Below are 19,987 nucleotides of genomic sequence, written 5' to 3' on the forward strand. Positions count from 1 at the left end.
ATTCTAAAACATACTGGGAGCCAGTGTGAAGAGGCTAAAACAGGAGTTATGTGATCACATTTCTCGGTTCTGGTTAAAAGCCTGGCAGCTGAGTTCTGTACAGTCTGGAGTTGATTAAGAGATTTTTGGTTGAAGCAATGCCCAACCAACCCCCAGTGTAGCTCGAGCTAGCCAGCAAGTGAAGTTAGCAACGCAGCCTGAGTAACGCTTGCTAGCCTGGCAGTAGCAGAAGTATATGGAATGTCACAAGAGGCAGCAGGAATGCAGGAACTCCTTGACAGACACACTGGTCATCTTCTCTGTTATACGGTACCACAGCTAGTATGGCTGGGTATAAAAAATTGATTTTCGATTCAAATTGATCTTCATTTGAATTATCCGATATCGATTCATAAAATCCGAGATCGATCTTTTAATATATGCCTTTTCCTGTGGATGCATGAAGCTACGCTATAATACAGGTACGATAAATTAAGTACAAAGTGGATATAAGTATAAAAGCTAAACTAAGTGTAAGTACCAAAGTGGATTTAGAGGTTGATAAGTATGTACGGTATAATACAATGTAATAATATAAGTAATAAGTAATAGTGCAATAATGAGTACTGTCAAGTTAAGTGTAGCTTATTAAGATGATTATGTGACGGTGGATATTGTGCAGCTGTGGTAGTTTAGGTGTTGTCACATCCTGGTTTATTTTGTAGTATTCTCCTTCCCTTGTGTGTCTTGTGTTTTTACTTCCTGTCTTTGTTTTCCCTCCAGTTTTGATTGTTGGTCCTTCCTTGATTGTTTGCACCTGAGTCTCGTTTTCTCACCTCCCCTAGGGTATTTAGTCTGGGTCTATTCTTTGTTCAGTGTTGAATCATTGTTGTACACATGGTGTTGTTACTGCCGAGCATTGTTACTGCCGAGCATTGTTACTGCCGAGCATTGTTACTGCCGAGCATTGTTACTGCCGAGCATTGTTACTGCCGAGCATTGTTACTGCCGAGCATTGTTACTGCCGAGCATTGTTACTGCCGAGCATTGTTACTGCCGAGCATTGTTATTGTGAGTTTGTGTTGGATTCTTTGTTCTCCTGTGGACTTTGGTTGGATTTTGGATTTGCCTGCTCCCTTGTGAACGGTTTTCCACCTTGGACTCACTCCCCTGCTTTCACCTTTGCCAGACGGTAACTTATCTGCCTTTTGTCTGTTCATTACCTGTCTGCTTACCGGTCTACCTGTACTTGCCTGCATACCACCCCACAGTAAACACTGTAGTCATCCGGCTACTTCACCCTGATACCGCTTCCTCTTCATCTGCTTTTGGGTCCACATACCACTATACAGCATCCCATACGACAGCAGCAGTAATAAGTATAAATAAATAGGGAATTTTAAGCTGAAAACAGAGTATATTGCACAATTATTTCAAGTATTGCAGTGATGTTAATGATCCAATGTCCAGTTTAGTGATTTAACATGACTACTCTGATTCTTATGCTCCTACTTCTACTTACACTTTTATTTATAAAAGTGTATTATACAGTTAATAGTGATGTTGATTTTGTAGAATTTTCTACATTAACCAAAAATCTATTTTTATAAGACAGACTGTGCTGAATTCCCTCAGAAGTTCCAAGTTAGACTTCCAACATCCCTCCAGAGGAGTTCAGTTCGGCCATTTGGTCAATAGGGGGCGCTGCTGCCTGTGCAGTTATTGCCACATGGTCATTAAGAGACTGTCTGGTCTGTTAGTAGTTGCAAGCAGTGAAGGAGTGTAGACATGCTGTGCACATTTGTGAAGATTGTAAGCGTATGCCTTCATTATTCTATAATTAGTTAAGCCACCACAGTGATGTTGTCTAACCTCAGCATGGCAAGTTCACTGGTAAGTGAGGTGAAAATGGAGCATGCATCCCACTCAGTCCTGATGAAGGACAACCTGGGACAGTCTGAGGAAATATGGCTCCCAGAGTCTGAACGTAGATTACCTTGACCGCTGTAAGCAAGCCAGTGAGGGAAGTACTGTTGCTAGCTAGTGCTAAAACATATAAACAAGCGCTAGCAAGTCATGATGTAGCTTAAACTAGACAGCCACTGTTAGCTAGTGGTGCAGCCTGATCGGCACTACCCTAATATTTGGCAGAAGTGTGCTGAAATAGGTAATAAGAAACTTCAACAGGACTTGTCAGAGGGATAGCTCAGCGACAGTGGATGATGAATGTTTCACTGTCAACATACAAGCTAATTTTGAGCAGAAAATGCTTGCAGGCCTGTGCTATGACATGTTAAAATGCCCACTGTGAGATCTATTTATGCCAATCATCCTGGAGGAAAGGAAAAAAGCTTTCTAGCTTTTCTTGTTTCACTGGAAATCTTGATTGCTATCTTCCATTTGACCTTATTTGTAGGTCAGGTGTGATCTTTTTCTTGCAGTGGGAGAGCTCCTGTGCTCACCACTTCCGTACCACATAAAATATCCCAGTGTTTTGTCTGTGTTGCACATTCATGTGTTAGGTTTAATTTATAAAACAAGATGTCAGCATCATTCCCGATACTGCCAAAACTACCCTAGAAGACTGCTCCCCTGGTTAGGCCTTTTGACTTTCATCCTTTTGATAGGACTGTAAACTTTAGGTTGGGACCTGAAAACAGGAACAGCACCTGGTAAAATTCAGAAGCTTCTAGGTGTCTGAGCTGTTTCCTGATTCCTTTTTAAGGCTCACCAGGAAGTCTGTGTGTTGTTTCTATACTACTACTTCAGTATTTTATTTGACCTTCATTATTATTAGAACATTTTCAGCTTCTTCTGCAATGCATAAAAGGGAATTCCACCAATTTACACATCAAAGTCTGTTTTACAGGTGTTGGGGAGTACTGCTGCACATGTGAAAGTTGTATAAAGCCCTTGGTGGTTCCAGGGGGAGCTGCATAAAATGTTGTGAGATTACTCGACTTTTGTAGCCCGCTACAACACCGAATCTCTGACTGGTTTTGACAAAGAAGAAAAATGTGTGGACTAAAAAAAAGACGATATCTCTGGTTCTGCTGCATTGTTTTGATCCTCTTCCTACTGCAATGTGTGCAATGCTAAATTGGTTAAGTACTCTTCTAAAGTTTCACTGGGCCACTTCACAAGGATGTTATTTACAGCTTCAGTTGTTGATGTGACACAGGTTTGCGATTTCATGCTCTTCACGTATTCATTCTCCCACATTAAGTGTGAAATTTTCTAATATGATCATTTGATGCAGAGTATCATGAAAATCTTTTCACAGGCGACAGCACAGTGGCCGTGTATAGTAAATGTTTATTATATTTGGATCTTTTTGTTGGAGATACAAAATTAGGCAAGTAGGCAATTTAGTTTCTTTACCCTGTTTTGTTACTAACAATACCGCACCCTCTAATTATTAGAGATTACACTATAAGCACATACCTGCCTAAGTCCTCCTCCCTTTAATTTCTAACCTGCCATCTTCTTCCCTTGTACTTCGATGTTTGTCCTGGTATAGTTATCGTTTGAGTATTTTATTGATCCCCAATAAATCCCCTATATGTACTAAATATTAACACTTTAATTTGTGGACTGTAATTTAAAGCATAGCAGAATAATGCAAAATAAAAAACATTCCTTCAGTTTTATTAGTGCAGACATCCAAAGCCTGTGTACTGCAGGACCATCTCCTCCATGCCCAAACAGGTAGGTATGTATTCCTCAATAAGACACTCTGCTTCTGTGGGCCAGTACTCGATCCAGGTTCTCTCACCGAGTACATACTGATACCTGAGGAGAGCAAAGTGAAAAACACATTGGGTCTCTATGTAGCCAGCTATCTGTAACATGTTGGAATGAATCAAAAAGGGATGGCAAGAACGAAGTTGTTTCTCCCTCACAAAAAATATATATTTAATGACTTAAACAACACCACATAAACTAAACCTTACAAGGTAGATGAGCCTGATTTGCATGCAAGTACACCATTTAGCAGCAGACAGCAGGGAAACATGTAAATGTTTAAATGCTGACAATATTACGGGGGGAACGAACACACCAGACATACCCAGACACAACAAACTTACGATTGACTCAATTCGTCTCTGTGAATATCTTTGGAAGTGCCCATGATAAGGTAGGTTTTGCCCGTCCCCAGATCTAAAGACTCCCTGCAGTGTGGATAACTGAGGAATGTACGCAGTTTACCCCGAGGACCCACATCAAAACTTCCTGTAATTAAAATATTGGAGAAGAGAGAAAACATACTTAAAGGGATCTATGGTGTATTAAAAACTGGGTTTAATTTTTGTAGCTCTGACTCTCAATTCTATCAGTTATAACATTGTATTCACTAATTGCTGAGTTTTAGGAACACAGTGACATGCCTGCAACAAGGTAATGGCCAGAGTTACAAAAATAAAACCAAAGTTGTAATAAACCGTCATTTTCCTTTAAACATATTTAGATACACAACAACAAGCACAGTTTAGAAACATAACTTTTGAATTCTTACATATTCCCAGTCAAATCATGGCTATTGGCTAAGGTTTTTTCTTTCACCCTTGGGCGGAATCTTAAGTGCCCACAAAATTCAGAAAGGGGAAATAAATGTGGTATCTCATCTCTGAGGAACTTAAGAGAAAGTATTTGGGGAAAGCAAGTTTTGGAATTACAAACAGTTCAAGGTTCAAAGGAAATACATATCCACCTTCTTTGATGACTTCCAGTACCCGTACTGTGTAAATGTCAGTGGACAAACCATCTGTAAATTCTTCCAGTCTCACTTTGTACACTGAGAACAGACACATTGCAGATTGTTAGCTCACTTACTCCCTTGCTTACTTATTCTCTTAATATCTCACTCACAAACAAAAACATACACAATCTCTTACCAAAATCTATTTTGCTGTTCACTTGAGTCTCACAGGACTTAGCTGTGCGCTCATTATTGCTGATGTTGCCCTTCTTCTGCATACTGCAGTTCTCTGGAAATACACAATAGGCAAAGTAAGCACAACCGATGACCTGATTAAATAAGCACATGTGGATCTTCATCCCGTTTACCTTCAGCACATGTGCATTCATCATTTCTACAGAGCCGCAGTAGCTGTCCAGCTTTCCTCTCTGGATGGTAGAATTTCACACAAGGTGTTTCTGCAACAAGAAAGAACAATATTTGCAAGATATTTTGTGACATTTGCACAAGATATTGTTCTAATTATGGGATTGAAATTGTGCCTTTATCCACCCTGCCATATACACTGAAATCTATTGGCAGCAAATAATTATCCTTTAAGCTCAAAAGTGGCAAACTTTTGGTTTGTATGTGTCTGTGTGTAAGAGACTAGCGCAGCATACAACATGTTTCTGGGTGTCTTTGAGACTCACGGTTACTGTTTTGATGGTCATAGTATTCATAGACAGACACAGCAGCTGGTTGTAAGACGCCCACTTTCAGCTTCTGATGGATCCTAAAAGTGATCTCCTCTGGTCGTGTGTGAGAAACCTGTGGAGAGATGTGAAGCAAAGGTGAGATAGCGATAAAGAAAAAAAGTACAGCGGTAGGAAACACTGATGACTTACCTTATCCAGGTAGATGATGAGTGAGCCTCTTTCTGACTCGACGGTGTTCATCTTATATTTTGAAATAGTGCGGGCACGTCCTTTGGACAACTAACACACACACACACACACACACACACCCACACCCATAGTGTTTGCATGTTTGTGTCCCAACATTAAAACACATCTTGTTTTTCCTAAATATAAACAGTGACCTTTGAACTCTTTGTGAGTGTGTGCGTGTGTGTCTTACCAAACTCAGGTCATTTGTGTTAACAGTGAAGCCAGTTAACAAGCCAACATCCAAGATTGACATGGTTGCATCGTGCTCCTTGTCCTTATACCTGGACACAATAATTAAGATAGGAAGGAATGACAGAGCCAAAATTAACTGATTTTGCTGTGCTGTAACATTGTTTTCAATGTCTGCTGAAAAGACAAAACAAAACTAACATGAACTTGTTAGCTCACAACAAAACTATAACTAACTGGTAGTTGTTCCTCAGCAAGTTGGCTAGCTAACAATATCACCACCAATCAGAGACACATCATCATAATTACGCTCAAAGAACGTTATTCTGCGTCAGCTTTTCCAACTAGTGATGTGCGAGCCATGAGTGAATCATTCGAAATGAACAACTCTTCCTACCTTCCTACTCTACCCCTCCTATCTGCTACTAGCTAGTGCAAACTGCAAAGATGAGGTGAGACCACGTGTCACCCACACAATTGTGCAACTCTTATATTAACTGTATTTGTGGACAAAGTTAATTATTTATTACGTATTCATCTAGCCCTGTGAGAAAAGCAACCACTGGTGCTTGTTTCAACTCAGTACTCGCTCTCCCTGCCCTGAGCTGAAGGTCTGACTCGGGCTGCACAAATCACTCACTCACTCACAAGTTCCATGCCACAGTCAGTAACCATTCATGAATTTTGCCCTTTTTAGTAGTTTATTTCTACTCGATTCTGATAGATCAATCATGAAATCCAACAGTCTGTAATTTCTGATTAGCACACAAGTGTTGCTATGGATGCTGTTCTGATAATAGATCTATGGGACTGACTTCCCACACACAATCATAGGAAAAGGAGCAGCTGTAAAATGGTGGATAATTTTTTCATCATTTGAAATGACTCATTTCAGAAATTGATCCATTTGGTCCGTTAACATTTGGAAAGTCTAGAAGAGCCGCACGATTAAATAATTTTGTTCCATTCAAGTTAGCGGAAGGCTAAACTGGAAGTTAGCCGGCTCGGCCAGCGGAAGTCTCTGGTGCGCATGCTCTATGGGCTATGGGGATTTACCAAGCTCTGGGTGACTGACTTGGTGACTTGAGTGACTTGAAAACCTGACTCTCTTTAGCGAGTGACTCATACAAACTCTAGTCAGTAAAAAGAATCCTTCCCATCTCTATTTCTGATGGGAAAACAGGCATCAGTGTGTTTACGTTCTGAATATTCGCATGAGCGCTGTGTGACTAACTGTCATGGAGCTGGCCAATGAAATAAATCCTGAGAACACGTCAGAGCATGTCAGAGCATAGGGGCGTGGTTGTGGTAGAGGTCCGAGTCAAACAAATGTTGAAAATAAGTGACCATAATATCTGCAAGTTTGAGAAATGAAAGAATTGGAGCCAGGAAAAAAGTTGTGAGTGAGGAAGAAGTGGTATAATGTAATGTAATGTTTGTTGGCATGATTTCTTCATTGTACTTACAAAACCTCTATTCTCAACTTGTATATCTTCTCATCCTCATCCATTTTCTCTGGAGGAAGAAAACATTAGATGAACATAAAATCTCCTCACAAAAAAACTTGGTAAAAGGACGGACAGACAGCAGATACTGATACAAAATAGACAAATAGAAGCAGACAAACAGATACAACAAATAAAGACAAATTACCTGGGAGGAACTGCACTGACATGTTAAACTTCTGACAGTCCTTTTCTTTGGGCAGAGCATAATACAGCGACACCATCTGTCACATAGATAAAAGTCTGTCTTAATATGTAATAAGATAATAAGCATCTTGAAAATATAGTCCACACAAGGTAAAATAAATGCCTTTGGCCTCATCTGAGATTCAAAAAGGACACATCAAACAACAGATGATAAAATATATTTTACTTACTGTCAGTGTTGCTTCTCCTGTGCCTGTGGCAGTCACTTTCACATTCTGGTTTATACCATTGATCTGTGGGAATTTTAATTTGAACATAAACACACACACAGAAATCAGCAGAAGAAACATACAGAAAACAACAGGAATTGATATGATATTAATGAGCCACTGTGAGTTTGTTTATGTGTGTGAGAGTATGTGTTCTTACTTTAGATGTTCTTGTGGCATAGTGGTTGTCGCTGTTGAAGTTGTACTTGTCAGGTTTTGACCGGCCTGGCAACAAGATGTCCACATTCAGATCATACTCTGGTCCTTTAGCACTGGCCCAGTACTCAGCTACAGCCTGATACACCATTATAGTAGCCTGGAGAGGAAAAGAGTGAGGGGGAGAAAATTAGAAAATGGTTTGATCAATGGTTTGATGCTGATACAGAGAGAGAATGAGAGGTCTGTGTTACCTGAGTTGATTCATAGCCTCCACTCACTCTTCGCTGTTTGTTGAACCATCTCACAACAGGTCTGGCTTCTTCAAAGGCCTTTATTAACAGAGGGAAAGGGTTGGGATCTCTAATTTGACTGTGCAATTGCTTTTCTAAAAATTATCACATTGAAAATAGAGACAATTTTGTTATAGCTTTTATATAAGAGAAATATCATATAAATTATGCCATACCCGTTTCTAAAGCATACCTTAGATTTCTGGACCTGAATTTTCTATTTTGTCACAATCAAATCTGTACAATACACAGCAAAAACATCATGTCTGCTTTTAATGATTTTTATCTGTGGTGGATTACTTTACTCAAACAAGTTGTAAGTCTCTGCAAGTGGATTTTCACTTTGTACTAAAATAAATAAAAATGCTGCCTAGAAGGGCAAGAGGTAGTTATCTATATAACTATGATGTTCTTTGGAAAATGGTCAGCAGTGATGTAAAAGGTCTTTGCAGTCAGGAAAATGCCTATCTTCACCAACCTTCTACCCTTTAGTGTGCTACTATAAAAGATGACTCTACTGAAAGTTTTTTATAGCATGACATGTCAGTGACACACAGATACAGATAAGTGGGACATGTTCACCTTGGCCTTGACCAGAGCAAGAAGAGCGTAAGCTGTGGCCTCCAGTGTGTAAACACGTCCCATAGGTACCTGCCAGTGGGAGACCTCTGAGGAAAGCACAGACAAATGTTTGCATTACTATACTGTACTTGTGACAAGGCAAGACATGAACTGCAGTACACAAACTATGTAATGGTAAGACTGTTTCTAAATTACATCACAAATATCTTTGGCATTTCTGTACTGCAAACATCAAAACTGATATACTGAACCAGTATCTGTGAGCTAAAATCTGCAAATATCAGGCATGACAATATATCCGTTGGGCTCTACTATACTGTGCATGTTATAGTCGTTATGCTGCATCAGTGGATATGCAATACTTTTATTTTAATAACACTATTCATCTATAGTCTGTTTCTGAAAGTGTATGTGAGTATTGTTGTATGAAGAAACCTGGGGAAGCAAACTTGTAAAAGATCTCCTTGTTCAGTTTGTTTTCATTGGCCAGGGCATATGATGTCATTGTAACAGCATATGGATTGGTGAGGCTGGACAGACGCTTCTCCAGGTAGGCCACTGCTTTGTCTATACTGCCTGGCAGACTCTGGAGAGAAGTAAAAGACAAAAGAAGGATGGAGGGAGAAGAGTTGTGGGAGAACAGATAGATAGCAGGGATTTCACTGCGTAACAGGCAGTTAAATGAGTACAGCAATACTATGTATTGGAGCTGCTGGAGCCTATCCCAACATGTACATATACACGGTGCAAAATGAACAGGTCAGCAGTCTATCACAAGACTAACACATACTCTATATTAATACTCATATTCACACCGATGGCAAATTTAGAGTGACCAATTCAGTAAGGTGAGAAAACAGCACTGCCTGAAAGAACCTGGAAAACCCTCCATCACTGAGGCAACAATTAAAGAGGCAACAGGCAGGTTAAACCTGTTTGTCCCTTCTCTTACCTTGCCATATGAGCCATACTGAACTTCATTAGTTACAGTTACCAATGAGGTGTAGGGTCACTACATGAAGAAATAACAGAGACGAGGGAAAATTAAAAAATATGTTATGGAGGTGAGGTACTCACATTAACAAGGGCAGCACATATCGTGCGTGACTCCTGCATAGCAATAAGGCAGAAGGCTGTCATGGAGGCGTCTGAATCTGTGCCGAGCACATTACCCTACACATACACACACACAAACACCAAAATGTCACATTATCATTACTATCATCAGTATTAAACCTCTCTTTATTCTTACAAGATGGTAGTCACTGACATGTAATGGTTTTCATTTTGATACGGTATTTTGTTTAGATTCAAGATGAAGAATTGATGTTAATGAAATCAGTGCACACACGATCATCTCTCCATGGGCCACACGTCCAACTTCTCTAAACGAGCCGTCAGGTTGCTGTGCGTTGAGAATCAGAAACTTGACAGCATCACAGATGTCATTGCTTTGCACTGCCACCAGATTGTTGGCCATGGCAAACACCTTGGCAACATAGGCTGTCAGCCTTAGAGAGGAGAGGAGAGGAGAGGCTGTAATAGTTTAGTTTCATTTGTTTGCACATGAAAAACACCCATCCTCACATAGTCAGAATCTAAGTGGGAGAATGTCCAAACATTATGAGTTCATGACGCATGTTCGCAGGCCTCACCAGGTGCTGCTTTGGTCACCAGGATTTGCAGCAAAAGATCCATCATTTTTACGGTAGGCAAGCTGATTCTGGTAACCTACATAAAACAAAGAAAAACTCACAGCCTCTGCACTGAATCTTATCCATTGGAAGCCGGTTTGAGTAGCACTTTTAAATTAAGTGGTTTGTATCGCTGTCTACTAAAGTGTCTTTTTTGACGCCACTTCCGCCAAAGTCAGTGAGCTTCATATCTTACACATAACAGCTTTAAACAAAATTTCTGCTATCTGTGCTAATAAATGCATTTGTGTGAGCCTACCGGTGCTGATGTGTTGGAGGGCGTCATTACGTCTCTCAATGTCCACAGGTTCCCACTGGTTGGTTTTGTCCAAATACGTGGTTGCAATGACAGGTAGGGTCATGTGGATCATGTTCTCCTCTCCACAGCCCGAGGGCTGGTAGATCAGACTACCCATAGAGTTCCCACTAATGTCATTCTTCAGCACATTTTGCTTTCTTCCTGCAAACATTTTCACAACAAATGAGGTCATAATTTGTTACTAAGAACAAGGAAGAACAACAGTAACAATTTACACTAATGTAAAGGTAAAACTACAAGCACTTTATTACATACCATGCCATAACATATCTCACCTGTCAAAGAGATCTGTGTGCTAGTAGGAGTGTTTGGAACAAAATCTTTCTTAGGAATTCCACTGTTGTAAATTAGTATTTGTTTACCACCTGAAAAGCAGAAAGTGTTTTGGGATTAATTTGCAAATAATAAACAGATACAGTAACTTTTTAATTTAACAGGCCATTAATTACATCTAAATGACAAGAAATAATTCTGCCTTAAAAAAGTTAAATCAAGGGCGCAGGTTCTGTGTACTGCCTAAGCCAATTGTCTTGTAACCAATCAGTTGAAGCTATGTTTTTGTCCTCCAGAGGCTGGATAGCCTGTGTTTATCTCTCTAGCCCTGCAGTAAAGACATTGAGACATAGAAACTTATTAGGTAAGTAAGCCCTTTATTTCCATTGCAGACTAGGATTTGCACCCTGTTAGGCGTTCTCACTAATTTCGGGTCAGCTACTGTGTTTGCAATGACAAAGGTCCCTCGTGCCTTGGTGTCTAATAACTGGCAAGGACTATCAAATAATGCTTGTATTAACTGCAGCTCCCTGACATTTGCAGAGAGGGTTGCCAGGTTGGCTAGATTGGAAAATAACAATACTGAGGGTGACTTACTCCCTTCAAGAATGTCTGCACTTAATCGATCTATCCCTATGATGGGATAGCTTCATCTCCAGTTTAGAAAGAACGGATGATCACAGCAGCCCATAAGTCTTTCAACATAAATATGGCATTTACACAGTAGTGAATCGTCAGGACCCTATGGGACCTCAAAGACGGCCGGAGATAAATCAAAATCTATTTCTGAAAAGTATAACTCGTTTTGTATTATTTCATAGTCTTTAAAATCATTTACCTTAAAAATCAAAATGTTTCTGACTCAAAATGACCTTTTCCAACACTACTAATATTTGTCTGTATCTGATACCCCAATCTCCCACTCTATTCAGGGTCTTACGTTGGCTACTTACTAGCTAAAGAACAACGGTTCTGTGGATCCCAGTAATACAATTTCTGGTAATACTACTATGTGATTAACGGCCAGTAAATTAAAATGTTACAAAAGATATTACTAAATGATTGTGTTTTTTCTATACTGCAGCAGAGTGAACTCACCTACACCTTTTTTTGCAGGGTCTAGAGTTACAATCTGAGGAGATTTAACCAGTAAGCCTTCTGGCTGGAAAAACAACAGTTAGGACAAACATCAGGAATCGAAACTTTAAGCTACTGGCCTTAAAGAAAGGCCCCGGTCTGCCCAAACAAAAGGGCAGAGAAAAGTGTGTGTGAGTATGCAGCTTTTTTACTTGAAAACATCTTTAACTTCTGTGATATATGGGCCGGGGTATAATTACAAGAGGGATCAGATAAAATCGTTTAGATTTGTTTGCTCAAAAGTGGGTGTGCCTCAGCAAATACAGAGAGATACAGAGCTGTAGAGGTCAGTAAGCCTTCACTCACACCTCCTTCACCAGTGTTGTTAGGTCAGGAGAAGGAGGATGAGGGAGAGATTAATAAATGTCTCCCAAATCATATTTGATTAGATACATTTTGGTAATTTAAGTCTATGTCATCTAAAATATTTTAACAATTTTTTGACCTATTTAACAGAAACCAAGATAACTGATAACCATTAACAGAGGGACTCGAAATAGAACTTGGAAAATTATTATTTTTTGTTTCACTGTGTCATTATAATTATATTGCCTCTGGTGATGGACAGGCTGACAGATGAGGTTAGACAGGAATCTCCTGGACTATGATGTTTGCGGATGACATTGTGATTTGTAGTGAGAGCAGGGAGCAGGTGGAGGAAAATCTAGAGAGATGGAGGTCTGCTCTGGAAAACAGATGAATGAATCTTAGCCACAGTAAGACAGGATACATGTGTGTCAATGAGAGGGACCCAGGTGGAACGGTGAGGTTACAGGGAGCAGAGGTGAAGAAGGCGCAGGACTTTAAGTACTTAGGGTCAACGGTTCAGAGCAATGGAGACTGTGGAAAAGAGGTGAAGAGATGAGTGCAAGCAGGTTGGAACAGGTGGAGAAAAGTGTCAGGTGTGTTGTGTGATAAAAGAGTTTCAGCAAGAATGAAAGGAAAGGTGTTCAAGACGGTGGTGAGACCAGCGATGTTGTACAGCTTAGAGACAGTGGCACTGAAGAAAAGACAAGAGGCAGAGCTGGAGGTAGCAGAGCTTAAGATGTTGAGGTTCTCTTTGGGAGTGACGAGGATGGACAGGATCAGGAATGAGTACATCAGAGGGACAGCTCATGTTAGATGTTTTGGAGATAAAGTCAGAGAGGCCAGATTGAGGTGGTTTGGACATGTTCAGAGGAGAGACTGTGAATATATTGGTAGAAGGATGCTGAGGTTGGAGCTGCCAGGCAGGAGGTCTAGAGGAAGACCAAAGAGGAGATTTATGGATGTAGTGAGAGAGGACATGAAGTTAATTGGTGTGAGTGAAGAGGATGCAGAGGACAGGGTTAGATGGAGGCACATGATTCGCTGTGGCGACCCCTGAAAGGGAACAGCCGAAAGGAAAAGAAGATTATAATTATATTGCCTGTATGATAATAATGGAAGTGTTCTTTTCTGGGGGTTCCCCGCTGGCTTAATGATTGGGGTGCACACTACATAACCGCAATGTCCACAGTTTGAATCCTAGCCAGGAGGTCATACCTCTCTGTTTTCTGTCTCTACACTACAAAAAAAAAAATAAAAAATGTACTTTACTGACAAAAACCACTTGCTGGAATGTCTGGGTTCTTCTGTAGAAACAGAAACTGGTCTACGAGCCCCCATTTAATGGGGCAGGGGCAAGTGCAACAACCAGCACAAAGTGGTAGGTCTTGGGAGCATGGACTGTGTGGGCCTCTTTAAGAGCACCTGTTGTTGTGGTTCATGTAGGGAAATAAAATGCAAAAGGGCTGGGTGAAGTGGAATATAGATTGAAGCATGTGTGATCAATAAATATGCTCTGAACCAGTCACATCACTGGTCTCATAGTTCTGAAACAGCTGTTCTTCACAACAGTGAAGAAGGACAACAGTAGCTCAACAAATGGAGAAACGGCTTCTCCAGGGAATAATATTGCTGTCAGGATGTCGCAAAGTGTCGCAAAGATAACATACAGCCCAATAGATCTGCAGCCAAAGGTTGATGGTGTGAATGTTTACACTTATTTAGCACAATGACAATAGAAATCAACCAAATTCTCCCACATAAACAGGCAGAATACAGAGTTATAACCGACCAGTCTGATGTGTGGAGAAGTGTGCATAGTTATTTTGTAGCACACTGGTCTCCCTTGCACGTGCTTTATATAAGGTAAACACTGTGGACAGTTGGGCGTAATGGCACTGTGCTCTGACGTGGCACAGATTTATCAACATGTCTGTCCTGCTGCTTTTAGATGACTGCAGACATTTAATGTACAGATAGCTTTCATACATTATTATGTAGATGTGGGTAACAGAAGAAAAGCTCTAAATCCACTACATGGAGTGTGTTTCTCTTACCACCACCCGCAGCATCTTCATAACTCCATCATTGAGTGATGAGTCTTTGACAGCTGCTTTGACCTCAACACGGTATTTTCCCTCCCTTGTGGGAATAATAATGAATGGTACAGATCGTGTAGTTTGGGGCCCAACTTTGACCTCCTGATGGTATTTCCCACGCTTAGAAGCTGCACTGCACACATGTGCCTCCTCAATCAGATCCACATACACCTTGAAAAAAAGGCAAAGATAGAGAAAGAGACTGATGTATGTGTAGTTGATCAAAGATGAACCTGTACCATTGATTCTGACAATTTCAGACACTCTTTGTTGTTACCTAGAGAATTATAGCAATAATGCTATTTCTGTCTAAAATAAGGTTCCAGTTCCTGTACTGACTGAACTATTGGATCCAAACAAAAGCTACTGTCACATTATCCTGTGAGAAAGGTCTATAAAGTAGTTACTTGAATGCATATTGCTTCTTGCATTATTTGCATTCATCCTCTTTTTAGCCACATATTGTATGAAAGTCTAATATTTTCTGTCCTTTTGCCCTGGATCGGTTCATGAAAAATATGGTCCTGCTGGCTTACCTAAATGACCCAGACTTACGGTGGCAGGATTGGGGCTGTAGTTGTAGACGACTGCTTTAACTTCTAGCTGCTCTCCACGGACAGCAGAGTACGGCAGTCTGAGATCAATGAAGAATTCCTTCCGGACAATTACCTCTAATGGTTCGGCCACACAGATACCTTAAAAAAACAATAAAGAAACATAGCAAAGGAAAAAAAGGGTAGCTAAGTGAGGGACAGACCAAAGGAAAAAGCGTGACAGTACATACAAGAATCCTCACCGTGAGTTCTTGACAGACTAATGCCAGTGAACTGCCAGGTAGTGATTGAGTCTTGCAAAGGAACATTTTTCACAAATGATGTGGTGTCACTGAAACAAAGAATTTAACACTTTGTGAGGCAAAAGGTAAGTTATCACTTTTTTGTGTGTATAGGTTTCTGTTGGCTCACCAGTTAGGGTTTTGTCGAGAGCAAGGAGGCAGTTTGATATCTGACCACAGCCAACTTTCAGGAAACTTTGTGCGAGAAACAATTTCATTGCTGTCCATGTAACTGTTGTCATCCTCACCTAGTGTCATTAAAAAGGTTATTATTTTGATTGTTTTATACCAGTATGACCATGGAAAGTGACCACCCGGTGCTTCCCTCCATCCCCGTCTCTTACTGCGAGCCAGTACGAGGTTATCCTCCTTCTTCTCAGCTCGCTGGCTTTCCATCTCCTTGCAGCAGTGCAGGAAGGCCTCCACACAGGCTGCACCGTCCATGATGTACTCGCTGCGCCTCTCACAGGTGTATGAAACGGGGATGTCCCTTATGCCATCCAAACAACAGTCACGTTGCAGTTCATCTTGATATTGACTCACTGGAAAGAAAGAGGATTGTGGAGCAGAGACAGAGGTGAGAAGGTATGGAGCACAAGCAGTGTTGCTAGATTGGACTGAAGAAAAGTAGCCAAATCAGAAGCTAAAACCTGCTTAATCTTTATATATATATTTCTATTAAAAGAAAAATAATCTGTCCTATCGCCTCTGGTCTTCTGTTTTATCAGTGGAATTGAGCAAACTCAAAACCACGTTAACAATAATGAAAAATGTACAGTAGAAGTCCTTAAATAAAGTCAAATAAGATAAGATAAAAGTTTTTCAGATAATGTTACATTAAATGTAAAAAGTTTTCACTGTAGTCTTTTATCACAGAGCTATGACAGAATAATAATTGGAAATAGGAAAAACGTCATCATTTATCAGTCATGGCGTGTCGAGCCGAGGCTACTGAATTCTATCCTTATACCATTGATTTGAATAAGCAAAAAACTAAAACAAAATGGTAAAGAGGAAAAAAATGGAGAAACCTGCCAAAGGGCAAGAAAGGAGGGATCTCTCTCCCTCTAGTATTGGACAGACGTGCAATGAAAGTAGCAGTATGAAGTAAGTGATTGTAAATAGAGTTTCAGCTCACTTTAATCTTTCTACACACAGCATGGCAAAGACGAGTGAATATGTGGTTAATGGGTAGTTTTGAGCTGTGGTTGTTACCTAAGCTGGTGGTGACGTCCATTATAGTAGTGGCTCGTTTCCTCCTGCTGGGGGCCGGACATTTCAATTCTGGAAACGCAACAGACAAGATCTTTAACAGAAGGGTCATTTAGCTGGTTGGACATAGATGTAGGGACAGGGTTTGGGTGTGAGAAAAATGTATCTACAATTGCACTTCTTTTTTGATGGACTGTTTGAACTTAATATTTCACAAACGCTTTATTGTAAACATTCCGACATGGAAGCCATCATGGAAATGCCTAAAAGGGTTGGTTCAACCAAATTATGAAAAACATATTATCTCACTTACCCCTAGTGGTATTTGGCAGATTGTTTTGGTTTTATGTGCCAAGTTTTTGAGAAATCTTTGTCAGACAGATATGCCTCAACTCCAATATAAAAAGGTGAATGTTCACAGCATTAAAATTACCTTTGAAAAACTAAACAGTAACAAGTTGTTTCAGAAACAGTGTCCCTGAACTATCTGCATTGGCAAATGAGAAATGAGAAAGTGCTTTTTTTGGGTGAACTGACCCTGTAAAATGTAGTCCATCTGTTGTCAACTCCATTCTTACCCCTCAAAACCCTAAACCTGCATTAACTGATATTTTGGCTGCTTGAGGGCAGGGGTAAAAGCTGTAAACACCAATACTGCCACATTAGTTGTTAGCAGAAGTTGCCTATTTACACATTCAGCAGACATAAAGCAACATAATTTATTTGGAGTGGTGTTTCTGGCCCCAAAATGAATGAAAATCCAATATTCACGATCCTTTTAGCTCTGATTTATCCCCATTAACTCCTGAGGGAAATATCTGGCTCTTTAGTTGCTCAATGCTCCACTATGTTCACTAGCTAGTCGCTATATGTGTCTGTTTGTCATTTGGTGCTGGGCAGGTAGTGTACAGTGGGATTTTAGAGCATTTTCACTGATGAGCTGGGTGAGAGTGAACCAAAACGTTGTGGGCAGTAGAACATAAACAAAACCTAACCAAATATAAGCAATTTTAACATATAGCTCTTATATACAGGCAAGAGCTGGCCAGCAATATATATTTGCCCAGGTCAAATAGAAATAACATTTATTAGTCATAGTTAGTGCAAGAGTGCTAGAATAATATTAAGTTACTTATGTACAAAGGTGGTTTTATGTGCATATATTGAGAGTATACAAACTCTAAATATTGTCTGCTTAGGCTTAAATGTATGGCAATGAATTAAGATATTCATTGGTACAATGTTAAAGCCTAAAGAGGGGCATGCTCAGGTTCAAGTGTTTGCCGGGTTTTCCGGGTGGCTGAAGCAGTCAAACCTAGTTTTGGTTGCTATTACGTGCTCGCCCTCCCTCAGCTTAACCCTGCCTCCCACCTGTTGCCCAACTTTGGATTTTTTTGCTCCAAACATTAGGACATTTGGGAAGTACAAGATTAGCAAGAGGAGGGAAAAGAATGAGACTGGAGAGTGAAGTAGTATCACCTAGTCTGTAGGGAGTCCCAGAAGCCGTGTTGGACTCAAACAACAGCCCAGCATCGTAAAACACACTCATGCCATCCTTCCCTCCACCTGGTGTGCAGCCTGTGTCGTACGTCTCTACCATGTCCCACACCTAAGCAGGGTGGAAGTCATTCACACACAGAAACACAACCAGACAAAGGCTTGGCGTTATGCCACATGCGTATTATTCATTAATCCCACATTTTGCCCTTCGATCCTCGGCTCTTCCACATGTTGAAGTGTCCTTGAGCAAGGCACTGAAACCCAAACTGGTCCCGATGGTGAAGCCAATGCCTTGCATTGTAGGTCCGCTGCCATTGGTGTGTAAGTACATGGGTGAATGAAAGGCAAAATTTTAAAGCGGTTTGGATGAAAGCATAATATAAATGCAGTACATTTACCATGTAAGTTATATGACATATCTGATATGACATTAGAAACATTTACGTATGCAAGGTATCTGCTGCAGGATATTCTTTTCAAATCCACAGGCTAATACACTTGCAAACACTGTGCGTCAGTTTTTTAGAGTGTAATAATCTCAGAAATACGGGATCAAAAATTTTCAAAGATAAAGGTGAAATAAATAAATTGCCTTTTTCTGGTTGAGGCGGTGGTTGTTGTTTAGGACATAGACGCCTTTGTCAACTGCAACCAGTCCCACTGTGGCTCCTGGATCTCCTGTGACCTTCAGACCAAACATCCTGCGAGGCTCATAGGATGAAGAAGGTGTTGATGATTCAAGCTTCAACTAAAGGAGGAGGCAGAGTTGTATTTGTGAAAAATACAAATAACTTTATCCCTTTGTGTACAGGTGTATTGTTTGAATACACTCTGCTATATCAGTGTTGAGTGTCTCACCGAGCCCATGCAGGAGTCCTTTGCATCCACCCAAACAGAGTCTGATACCACTTCGTTATCATTTGTATGGTAGTAGGCTATGATGCGGAATGATGGCAGCATGTTTTTGGTAACAGTGACTATCATGGATATCAGTACTTGACCTTTTGTTTTGTAACGGCCATATTTCACCAGTTGACCTCTGCTCAGGATCTAGGGACAAAGATTAGAACATCAGTACATCATCTGACATGCATGCATGCTGTACTACACAGGTTGCGGAAAGCAACATGAACACTCAAGCATGTGCAAATGTATGTATATACATACATACATACATATACATACATATATACACAATGTATATACACCTGTGCAAAACATCTCTCACCAAGTATGTGATGTCATTTTGTGTATTTTCCTGCCTGTTGAGGTTGAGGCTGATTTTCAGGTTTTCTCCTAATGTTACTTCAGCTGTATCCACACCTGAGGTAAGAACATTCTAATTAACAAAATTAGTGCTAGACATGTAAAAAAATCTTGTATGGTAGTTTGACAGCACTGCCACTACTACCGACATCACTACCTGATATTATTTCAGTATGTACCTATGTGGATGTAATTGTTGCTGTTAGTGCTGTATGGGAGAGCTGTCATGTTGGCTGATGCTTGCCTTTCAGTTAAAATACGAGGATCCTTGGTCTCTGCCTACAATTAAACACACAGGTAAGCACACACACATATTTACATAAAATGATGTACATGAGAACGATGCAAAGCCTAGGTCGGCTGTGCCTACACACATAGCCCCAAGTCATTAGCTTGACATAATACCATGAAAAGTGATGTTCTTGAGTCTTTATACAGTAATACATTATTTCATGTGCAAAGGAATCAATTTAATTGTGTTAAGGTGAAAATGAGTCCCTTTTTCTTTACCTCTTGAATTAAGGCACTCCAACACCATGTCTCCACAGGCTTCCACCAGTTAACAGATACACAGCCACAACAAATCTTGAGGTTACCT

At 40.3% G+C, this 19,987-nt stretch overlaps 1 protein-coding gene across 3 annotated transcripts in view; it reads right to left on the minus strand.

Moving 5' to 3' along the window:
- Nucleotides 1-3,276: 3,276 nt before the first annotated feature.
- LOC122873336 (complement C3-like) overlaps nucleotides 3,277-19,987 on the minus strand; it is a 28,309-nt gene continuing 11,598 nt past the window's right edge. For all 3 annotated transcript variants that reach the window (XM_044189937.1, XM_044189936.1, XM_044189938.1), the window contains 32 exons: nucleotides 19,569-19,668; nucleotides 19,352-19,446; nucleotides 18,982-19,173; nucleotides 18,716-18,871; nucleotides 18,103-18,232; nucleotides 16,627-16,695; nucleotides 15,756-15,953; nucleotides 15,542-15,659; nucleotides 15,373-15,461; nucleotides 15,132-15,271; nucleotides 14,535-14,747; nucleotides 12,133-12,196; nucleotides 11,037-11,126; nucleotides 10,702-10,902; nucleotides 10,404-10,479; nucleotides 10,100-10,259; nucleotides 9,826-9,921; nucleotides 9,184-9,334; nucleotides 8,749-8,834; nucleotides 8,128-8,205; nucleotides 7,878-8,033; nucleotides 7,679-7,741; nucleotides 7,450-7,525; nucleotides 7,263-7,311; nucleotides 5,798-5,888; nucleotides 5,566-5,655; nucleotides 5,371-5,488; nucleotides 5,047-5,136; nucleotides 4,875-4,967; nucleotides 4,691-4,774; nucleotides 4,068-4,212; nucleotides 3,277-3,771 (listed from right to left, as the gene is read on the minus strand). In XM_044189937.1, coding sequence (XP_044045872.1) covers nucleotides 3,630-3,771; nucleotides 4,068-4,212; nucleotides 4,691-4,774; nucleotides 4,875-4,967; nucleotides 5,047-5,136; nucleotides 5,371-5,488; nucleotides 5,566-5,655; nucleotides 5,798-5,888; nucleotides 7,263-7,311; nucleotides 7,450-7,525; nucleotides 7,679-7,741; nucleotides 7,878-8,033; nucleotides 8,128-8,205; nucleotides 8,749-8,834; nucleotides 9,184-9,334; nucleotides 9,826-9,921; nucleotides 10,100-10,259; nucleotides 10,404-10,479; nucleotides 10,702-10,902; nucleotides 11,037-11,126; nucleotides 12,133-12,196; nucleotides 14,535-14,747; nucleotides 15,132-15,271; nucleotides 15,373-15,461; nucleotides 15,542-15,659; nucleotides 15,756-15,953; nucleotides 16,627-16,695; nucleotides 18,103-18,232; nucleotides 18,716-18,871; nucleotides 18,982-19,173; nucleotides 19,352-19,446; nucleotides 19,569-19,668 — 3,699 coding nt within the window. In that variant the 3' untranslated portion in view covers nucleotides 3,277-3,629. The remainder of the gene's footprint in view (nucleotides 3,772-4,067; nucleotides 4,213-4,690; nucleotides 4,775-4,874; nucleotides 4,968-5,046; nucleotides 5,137-5,370; nucleotides 5,489-5,565; nucleotides 5,656-5,797; nucleotides 5,889-7,262; nucleotides 7,312-7,449; nucleotides 7,526-7,678; nucleotides 7,742-7,877; nucleotides 8,034-8,127; nucleotides 8,206-8,748; nucleotides 8,835-9,183; nucleotides 9,335-9,825; nucleotides 9,922-10,099; nucleotides 10,260-10,403; nucleotides 10,480-10,701; nucleotides 10,903-11,036; nucleotides 11,127-12,132; nucleotides 12,197-14,534; nucleotides 14,748-15,131; nucleotides 15,272-15,372; nucleotides 15,462-15,541; nucleotides 15,660-15,755; nucleotides 15,954-16,626; nucleotides 16,696-18,102; nucleotides 18,233-18,715; nucleotides 18,872-18,981; nucleotides 19,174-19,351; nucleotides 19,447-19,568; nucleotides 19,669-19,987) is intronic.

Source organism: Siniperca chuatsi, linkage group LG3 (assembly GCF_020085105.1).
Source record: "Siniperca chuatsi isolate FFG_IHB_CAS linkage group LG3, ASM2008510v1, whole genome shotgun sequence".
Lineage (NCBI taxonomy): Eukaryota > Metazoa > Chordata > Actinopteri > Centrarchiformes > Sinipercidae > Siniperca > Siniperca chuatsi.